The sequence below is a fragment of the Haplochromis burtoni genome, unplaced genomic scaffold (genome assembly GCF_018398535.1).
Source record: "Haplochromis burtoni strain Fernald_Lab_line unplaced genomic scaffold, NCSU_Asbu1 Contig_109, whole genome shotgun sequence".
Lineage (NCBI taxonomy): Eukaryota > Metazoa > Chordata > Actinopteri > Cichliformes > Cichlidae > Haplochromis > Haplochromis burtoni.
The window spans coordinates 472,262-482,164 of NW_024582470.1; the positions used below are offsets into that span (position 1 = coordinate 472,262).

Sequence of the window (9,903 nt, forward strand, 5' to 3'; positions counted from 1 at the left end):
AACAAAATCACAAAGCAGACAACATGGTGCCATAGGCATAAATTGTATAATTTAATTTTTTTGTCCTGTCCCTGTAAATCCTCTGAAAAGTATCGCCTGATCAGCTCGAGTCCTAATGCTTCAATTTCCACGGGAGGAATTTGTTTATTGAGCTGGTATTTACTTTTTGATATGGCTGACTTGGTGTACGCTTCTAAGTGTGATCCACAACAGCTTGTTTATCTTAGATTCATGACTTCATTTAGACATAGCCAGTTCACATCGCCTCATGAAACACTGAGCACATTTGCAGTGTACCACTCTCTCCTTCTAACTAGTCTCTAGTCTTCTGCCATCTCAATTTCACGTGTAAGCTTTTTTTATTTATTACAACTCAATGCGTCTTGCCGATGAATCACACAGCCACAGAGGAACTACCCAAATGTCTTCTCCTGACAGGTGAAAGAGAATGACAAATCACAACAGCGACTCTCAAAACACAATGATTCACAATACTGCTGCATTACTATGCTAATTCATTTGGCTCGCACACTTTTGTGGTAGCACACGTGTTCACACACCCTTCTGTGTAGTGTGAAAGCATTGCATCAAAATACATTAATCACAGGTTGTAAATTGAAAGCAGGTTTTAATTACTCCAGATGAGACTTCAATATCAGTTATCAGTCCATAAATCCATCCAATTGAGCTTCAGCTTTCTTTATCATAACCTCACAGAAGTGTATTTGCAGAAGTGTTCTACATCGTGCCTTTTTGTGTTTTTCTAACATTTGAATGAAAACGTGGCCGTTATGCACATTGCTGAGAAAAGGAGCTTGGCATAAAAATATGTTTTTATGATTGTAAAACTGTCCACTTACATACATAATATACAAATAAAATCATACATGCCCACATGGAGGCTTAAAAGTCTTAACCACACACACTTCTCTTTATATCTGCTACGAGTCATGCTTTGCTACGCTTCAAGAGTTGGCCTCTATGAAGAATTGAAGAAATGAAGAACTTACCTAATTAGTATGGATGCAGTATTTCCAAGCTTATTTCATTCTGATTTTGTTCCACCCGGTCTGTAATTAGTCAGTGGCACTGGTGACACAAATGTAGATGGAAGCAATACATGTTTGAAATGCTTGATTACTGTGAAATGCTGCTTGCTAACTGCAAGATACTGTATGATCCTAAGACATACAGAGCTGCTTTCACAGTGTACCTCACATTTTGTCAGTTCTAATATCAGATATGTTTGTTTTAAGTCTACCACAACACCAAAATCCATTTCTCTGCGCTCTCATCTGTTATTTGAACAAAATGTGGAAATTTATAAATCTGACATATCTGACTCTCTTTTGAAAATCACATTATGTCTGAGAGTGTCATCTCCTCTCTGTTTGTGACGCACACCAAGTCCCCAAAATAGAAAAAAAATTGTGGGTGTGTTTTTTTTAATTATTTTATTTTAAATGTATTTATTTGTCTTTCACTCTCACACAGTAAAGAATTCATGGGCACTCACAGGCCACTTTATCAGGTATAAGTACTGGGTTGGACCCACATTTACACACATTGCTCTCAGCAATGCTTATTTTGTTGTGGCGCAAATTCAGCAAGGTGCTGGACACGTTCCTCTGAGAGTTTAAGATAAGATAAGATAGAACTTTATTAATACCTCGGGTGGGTTCCTCTGGGAAATTCGATTTCCAAAAAGCACAGCACCGACAGAAGTTACAGAGTTACAGAATATTATATATATTATACACACACACACACATATATAAATACAGAGACAAATATAAATAAAATATACGAAGGGGATAAATAGAATAAATAGGAATAAAAAATAAAAATACAAGTGAATTGCACATTTCAAGTATTGAGTCTATTGCACTGTTGACTATTTACAAAAAGTATTGCACAAGGTATTGTACAGTGAGGTGAAGAGGCACTACAGCTTAGTTGTTCCCCCCTCCTTTGTCCTCCTGTTTCCCCTCCCTCTCCCCTCCAGAGAGGAGTTAAACAGTCTTGATGGCGTGTGGGACAAAGGAGTTTTTAAGTCTGTTAGTTCTTGTCTTGGGGAGAAGCAACCTGTCACTGAACAGACTCTTCTGGTTGTTAATGGCCGTGTGCAGAGGATGCCTGGCATTGTCCATAATGTCCATCAGTTTCTTTAATGTCCTTTTCTCTGCCACTGTCACCAGAGTGTCCAGCTTCATGCCGACCACAGAGCTAGCCTTCCTGATCAGTTTCTCCAGCCTGGATGAGTCCTTCTTTGCTGTGCTGCTCCCCCAGCACACCACAGCATAGAAAAGTACTCCAGCAACCACCGACTGGTAAAACATCCTCAGGAGCTTCCTGCAGATGTTAAAAGACCTCAGCCTCCTGAGGAAGTACAGTCGGCTTTGGGCTTTTTTATACAGGTGCTCTGTGTTGCATGACCAGTCCAGTTTATTGTCCACCCACAGCCCGAGGTACTTGTACTTGTTGACCACCTCCACCTCCTCCCCCTCTATCTGAACCGGCAGTGGACCTGCTCTAGACCTCCCGAAGTCCACAACCAGTTCCTTAGTCTTTGAGGTGTTGAGTTGCAGGTGGTTTGTGTGACTCCATGCGACAAAGTTCCTCACCAGACTTCTGTACTCCTCTTCCTGATCATCCCAGATACACCCCATGATGGCCGTGTCATCTGCAAACTTCTGAATATGGCATAATTCAGAGTTGTAGCAGAAGTCAGAGGTGTACAGGGTGAAGAGAAGAGGGGACAGCACAGTTCCCTGTGGTGCTCCTGTGCTGCTGACCACAGTGTCAGACGTGATGTCCTTCAGCCTGACGTACTGTGGTCTGTCGGTGAGGTAGTCGGAGATCCAAGCCACCAGGCAGGGGTTTGTACCATATTGACAGGATAGTGTCACACAATTGCTGCAGATTTATTGGTTGCACATCCATCATAACCTCCTTAAACTACATCCCAAAGGAACTTTAGTGGACTGAAATCTGGTGACTGTGGAGGACATTTGAGTGCACTGAACTCATTGTCATGTTCAAGACACCAGTTTGTGTTGATCTGAGCTTTGGGACACGGTATGTTATCCTGCTGGAAGGACCCATCTTCTGATGGAAGCAGCCATGAGAATATGGGAGCATCCCTTTATGTGGTCATAAAGGGATGATCATGGCTAGCATGGTAGGCTGTGGTGTTTCATTATCACACACAAAGACACAGAGACAGACTCTGTATTATTACTGATGAAAGTGACATCATCAAAACATAACGCTGTAAATAAAATAAACGAATGGCAAAGATGTGAGAAATTGACGGCACCTTCTTGTTCTTCTTTTTTTTATCATCATCACTGGCACATATAAATGTTAGATAATACGCACATGCATGTGTGTGGTTCATTAGTGAGTGGTGGAGTGGGATTTTTGTAGTCTCTGGAGTCTATGATGTAGGTCAGCGGTCTTTATCTCTTCCTGCACTGTGAGACTGGTTCCTGTCTTAACCTCAAATTTCAAAGCTCGTAGGAAGAAACGAGACAGAAGCATCATTTACATCTCTCAGTTCTCTGCGTTGATGAATTCAGTGTAACTGAACCTCTTTTGAGCTCATCCATACATTTAATTTCCCAGAGAAAAAAGAGTCTTCATACAGCAACAACAGTAAGTCATTGTAGAAGAAATCCAGCATGTGGGTTTGTGTATAGAGTTAAAGTATTACATAACAACCCACGTGCAAATGTGGGTTAAACACAATGCTGCATTTAAGATCAGTTAAGTTATAAATAATGACTTATGTGAAATATGAGGAAGGAATTAAACTGGAAAATAATCACAGAAAAATATCTGTTTTCTCTCTTTACTGAGCACCACAGTGATGATTTAAAATGCCACAAAGCAGGGTTGACACCCCCATCCACCCACCTCAGTTGACGCGTGCTTTTGAGGGGCTGGGTGGGGGTGCAGGACCAACATCCTCCCCAGCACGGGTGGGAAGCGTGTGGTTGCATCCTAATGAGGGGTGGGGGCGCCGAATGAAAATCACGACAGAGTGACGTGGAGGAGGAGAGAGAAAGGGTGGGTGTAAAAAAAAAAACAGAAAAGAGAATGGGAGGGGAAGCAGCTGCTACCAAGTCCATTTCCAGTCCAGCCTCTGCTGCTTGCTTTCTCACAACGCGCACACAAGCACACACACGCACGTATTCACTGGTTTGGTGTGGTGGGGCACATCAACCGGACAACAAAGAGACGTACAGGGGGGGCTCACACACTGCAGCCAGGACAGCATCACATATCACCGGCGTCCAGTGTCAGGGACGAGCGCACTGAATTCCTTTCTCACATCTGCTGGGAATTAAAGCGTCAGTCAGACTGGAGGTGACCGTCACAGAAGCGTTAATTGCTCGCGTAGGTAAGCCTGAGCAGTTGCTTTTTAAAATTATTATTATCATCTCATACCAGCGTGATTAACTGTTTTATTTGTGGTTTGCTGCAAAGTCTTGAAACACACTTTTATATGTTTTTAACGAGTCTTTTTGGGACTGCAGAATATAACCTGGCATATTTTAATGATGGGCATCTATAACGCAACCGCGATGTTGTGTTTTAACTCCGGCCCAGGAGGGATGTTGGTCCAGCTGCGGCTCTTCTGAATATTTATAGGGCCAAATTAATAGGTTATTATCGATTCGTGACTGAGGCTCTCCAGCCATCTGCGCGTCACAGTAGCTCGGGCGCACTGTCACACACAGCGTGGGTCGTCAAGAAGCGCACTGTCCACTGCTCGGCTTAAGAGCACTTAATCTGTCATTAGTGGGGTATTTTGAGACAGTGCGCCAGCGACGGATACCGGCTGGCTGTTATATCAGCCTTCCGAACCTCTCCTGGGTCGGATATTCATTTTCGGCACCTCCTTTTCATTTGTTATTCGGTAGTTCAAACTTTATCTTCTCCCTCCCCTCCCTCCTCTTTGTTGTTTCCCAGACAGTACTGCCGTACTTGTGAGCCTCGGTAGCGAAATGGAGATGGAGCATTTTGACGAGCGGGACAAAGGTCAGAGGCACAGCCGCTCTAGTGCGAAGATGAACGGTGTGCCGAGTCCCACACACAGCGCCCACTGCAGTCTGTACCGGACCCGGACCCTGAAGACACTGAGTGCGGAGAAGAGAGCCAAGAAAGTCCGCTTCTACCGCAATGGAGACCGGTACTTCAATGGGATTGTGTACGCCATTTCTGCTGACAGGTTCCGGACCTTTGACGCCCTGCTGGCGGACCTGACCCGTTCCCTATCCGACAATGTCAACCTGCCTCAGGGCGTCCGGACCATATACACTCTGGATGGGTCAAAGAAAATCACCAATATTGAACAGCTAGTAGAAGGTCAGTATAAATACATATGTATATCTGCGACAATTCAAAGCACTGAGACACAGTTCCTCTCATCTATGACCTTATCAACATGTTTGTGGTTATCTAACATAATAGGATGCCTCTCTTCTACTCTCTAAAAGAGTAAACACTCCCTGACCTGTGAGCTGAGGTGTTATGTGATCTTCCCTTGCTCCCCCTCCTGCTCCATAGAGTAAGGTCACTAACAAGACTGTAAATGTAAAGTAAGAAGCCCCAATGATAGATAATATGAAACAGCCTGTACATGATACTTTTAGGGGGCATTTCTTCACATAAAAAAGCCTAACCCAGTGAGCACACTGTAGATGACTGCTTTAAGATTATGCTACTCATTTGATGGCCAGATGGCGGTCCAGATATCCGGTGTGTCAGCTCAGGTTATCTTGGTCTGTTTTACTCTCTAAAAGTTACAAGCCAATATCATTAGGTCAGGAGGGGTGAAAGAGGAAGAGCTCTAAGCTGTTGGCAGCAGGTTTAGATGATATGGACTGTTGATTATGTGCAAACAGTAAAGAAAAAAAAAAAACCTTTGACCTCAACATTGATAGGGTCCACTGACTCTGGCATAATTATCGCCTGAGATGGAAAGGTCGCTTCAGATCAATACAAAGCTGATCTGAGTAATCGCATTCGTCCAGTGATGAAACATCTCTATTGTGACGGGAGTGGCCTCCTCCAGGATTTAAAGGGCACCAGGGGTCACTGAATGGTTTGAGGGATCTGAAACCAATGTTAATCATATCCTTTATATGCACAGATCTGAATATAGCAGAACAAATAAGAGTGTATATTTTTTTAAAGAATGGTGTTCACCCCTTCAGTAGAGTTTACCTTTAGATTCTCACCCAAATATATAGTTTTTACTCTTTATAATCTATTTCGTTTGCCAAAAGAAGCCTAAAGATTATCTCTTTTGTTTGGCTGTTTTCTAAATAATCCATCTTTGATACCCTCTCTTTTTTCCAACCCCCCATCCCAACAGGTGAAAGCTATGTTTGCAGTTCGACCGAAGCCTACAAAAAGTTGGATTACGCAAAGAACGTGAACCCCAACTGGTCAGTGAATGTCAAGGCTGCGGCAGCATCGTCCCGCGGGCTTCCGTCTCTGGGCAGCACCAAGACCACCACCTCAGAGGGTCGCGAAAGCAAGGACTTCATCCGTCCGAAGCTCGTGACGGTGGTGCGGAGCGGAGTGAAGCCCCGGAAAGCAGTGAGGATTCTTCTGAACAAGAAAACAGCCCATTCCTATGAACAGGTCCTTACCGACATCACAGACGCCATAAAGCTCGACTCTGGAGTGGTGAAGAAGATCTACACGGTGGATGGCAAACGGGTGAGAATTCCTTACACGGTTCACTGATTTGTAGTTGTATGGAGTAAATAGAATTGCGCTTGCAGAAGATAAGCAGCCTGTTAGTGTTTGCATGGTATCAAAGAACATTAGACGTGGCTTTGAATTGGTTTTATTGTGGATGACATTGGCTGTTAGCCTGTATTAAATTCGAACTAAATCTCACAATGGAGCCAGTGGGAGATGTGTCACACATGATGAGTGTCTCCACTGAGAGACACACTCAGAAAAAGAGGGAGATATTATATGGCTGTTTTAGACTGGATTGGAGAAGGGAACTGAAGATCTATGGTCTGGTAAAGGAATCAAAAAAAGGGTGTAAATATTTAATGAACACGATCCTGAGCCTTTTATGAATGACGAACATTTTTGTCCCCGTTCACAGCCGGAGCTGTGTAGGGAAAGAGCGGCACAGAGACTGAAAGAGGTCAAATGAAGGTAAAAAAAAGAAATCTATGAATGGAGTCTGAGTTCTCACCCACGCTGCAGCGATGTGTGCCAGAAATCAGAGTCATACCCCCCCCTTGATAGTCCACCCACCTAACCCGCTTCCTCTCTCAGTGGGTGGGAGGCAGACGCTATAAAAAGAACAGGGTTTAAACCAGTTGTGTACGCAGACGTAGTGTGTGTACGCGGATCACACATATTCCTCTCTTTATGTCTGAGTGGAAACAGCACTGGACTTGACCTGCGTGGCAGCCGTGTGAGATCAAGTGCTCTTTCTCACACCTGTGTGTCAACAAGAGGACGGTGCAGAGAGAAAGAGGCCGTCTCTGCCAGCGTGTCAGGTTTTAGCTTATACTTCTGACATGCTTTAACTCTCCAGTCTCTTCCTGTTTGCTTTCATGTCCCCAACTCCATCCCTCACGCCAGCCCACATCATCATCATCATCATCATCATCGTTTCTGTCTGTGCATCTGTCCGTGCTCCCCCCTGTCTCTCTCTCTGCCTCTCTCTAGGTCATGTCGTAAGTTATTGAATGCACCGGCAGCAGGAGCATCAGTTAAACAGATTGTACTGGATGTAAAGGGTGTCTGGCTACTTGGTGTCATACAGCTATCTCCTAATAGGGCGCTGTTTGACTCGTCTTAACAAATATTCTCTTTGGTATTTTCATGCTTAATAGGCATTTTGATACACTGCGCTAGCATCTATCCCAACTCTAATCATTGATCTGCATGTGTTCGCACTGGTTTATGATCCCATTTCTGAAGCCACACTGTCTATTTAATGATCCACCGCTAACCCAGCAGGAAGTGACCTGCTGTTTGAACGCAGGCCCAGCCAATAACATCCTGGAATCGCCTTAAGAAACCTCCTGTCGGGGATTAAACTCACACTTTTGCCCAGTGCCCACTTCCTCTGCCACTGGTTACACTTATGTTGGAAATTACAGAATAAATTCTGCTCCTGCCACGTTCAGCCTTCTGCAATTTGAAGTAAGCGTATTATGGCTATGCTATTTTTAGTTAAAGTATTGATCGGGCCTGTAGGCATGGTAACACGCACACTGCCAAATTAGCTGGGCTGGGCTGAGTGCAGATCCAGCTCCTTCGCATTTTTATGTCTGATTTTGTACGTAGGTGTCGATTAATGCCTGTGGGAGAGTTTGCGATTATGTTATTAAGAGAGAAGAAAAAGGGGAGAATGTGGGATTCAACTTGTAAGGTGGGAATTAATGGTGAATAAGCAGCGAGCAAAAGGGTTCAGAACATTTTTGCGTGGCTACAAAAAGGGGAACTCATTAAAGAAATTTAACCTCAGCATGTTTTTTTTAAGTACCAATGAATGAACTATTATGTCTGAATAAGCATAGGAGTAACATTTTGGATAAATAATGGCAGGGGTTACCTAATGTACCTTTTGACATATCAGAAGTGTGCCAAAGGTAATTTCCTGAGTGTGTGTAAGGATAAAGGGACTTTAAGGTTTAAGTAGAGTGTGCGCGCAGGTGCATGCTCGCGTCCTTGCATGGTTTTGCCTGTGTGGCCTGCTGCCGTCAGCTGAGCCGCGTCAGTCATTGAGCCTACGGCAGAAGTAGGTTTCTGGGCCTTGCTGGCAGTAGCGTCGAGTCCCAACAGAGCTGCAGAGCCTAGAGAGAGAGAGAGAGAGAGAGAGAGCTTGTGAAAACCAGCGCTTGGGCTTCTTTCCTTCATTAACCCCTGTAATGAGGACAGAGTCAGTGCGGAAGGGTTTACGTGTACGTGAAAAACGATCTTCAGAAGTTCAGTTCAAGGAAAAACATGCATATAGATGCTGCTGAGGGAATGTGTTTAGCTGTCAGTCATTTAGTTACACCTGTTCATTTCTATATGCAGGTTCAGGTGCATGTATGAATCTGTACCTGACTGTGTGCAGTGTTTCAGGTCTTTTGGTTGAAATGAAAGCAATCGTCTTTGGGAAACGCTGGGATATTTCTGCAGTGCTTGTTATGTTAGTATGTTATGTAATCTCAAACAGTCTTATAATAACATACCCCGATTAAGAAGTACATACTACATATAATACAGCTATAAATTAGATCTGATTCTTAGTTTGAACAGGCATTAAGTAACACATTTCTGCGCTTAGTGCCGCCAGTACATTTTAGTCAGTAATAATAAAGTATTAGGATGTTCTAAATCCTGCATACCTACGTGTTTATCTACAGTAATGCATGTATGCAATAATGCATGCGATGGAGATTGGACAAGTTGTGAACTCTCTCCGTGAGCTCATTCCACCGTGTCCATTTGGATATCATATTTCCGACTGTAATGCAAGAATCTAGATCAAGTTCCGACCCCCACTATACTGCTACATTGATGCTAACATGCTGGTCTCTTAGTATCTGATAGCTGTTATTTTTAGCTCCATCCTTTCGTCTTTGGGGTTACCACAAATCTCCTATTTCTCGGCAAACTCTTAACCCTGCCAGTTTCTATGAAGATTTGATCTAGTTGCTTAGGAACCAGCAAACCTGATGTGATATCATAGCATGGTGGGATTGTGTAGCTTGGTTGGTCTTAGGAGAACAGAGACGAGCCATAAGTGGCTTAGGACACAGACACGGCCGGCCTATTAATACTTTTGAGCTGTGTTTACACACACACACACACACACACACACACACACACACACACACACACACACACACACACACACACACA

General features: G+C 43.7%; 1 protein-coding gene across 2 annotated transcripts in view; it reads left to right on the plus strand.

Moving 5' to 3' along the window:
• Positions 1-3,950: 3,950 nt before the first annotated feature.
• Positions 3,951-9,903, plus strand: part of dclk1a (doublecortin-like kinase 1a) — a 47,804-nt gene continuing 41,851 nt past the window's right edge. Inside the window, exons 1-3 of one of the 2 annotated variants that reach the window (XM_042223344.1) lie at positions 3,951-4,405; positions 4,978-5,373; positions 6,386-6,735. In XM_042223344.1, coding sequence (XP_042079278.1) covers positions 5,013-5,373; positions 6,386-6,735 — 711 coding nt within the window. In that variant the 5' untranslated portion in view covers positions 3,951-4,405; positions 4,978-5,012. The remainder of the gene's footprint in view (positions 4,406-4,977; positions 5,374-6,385; positions 6,736-9,903) is intronic. The other variant, XM_014335421.2, reaches the window with a different exon arrangement.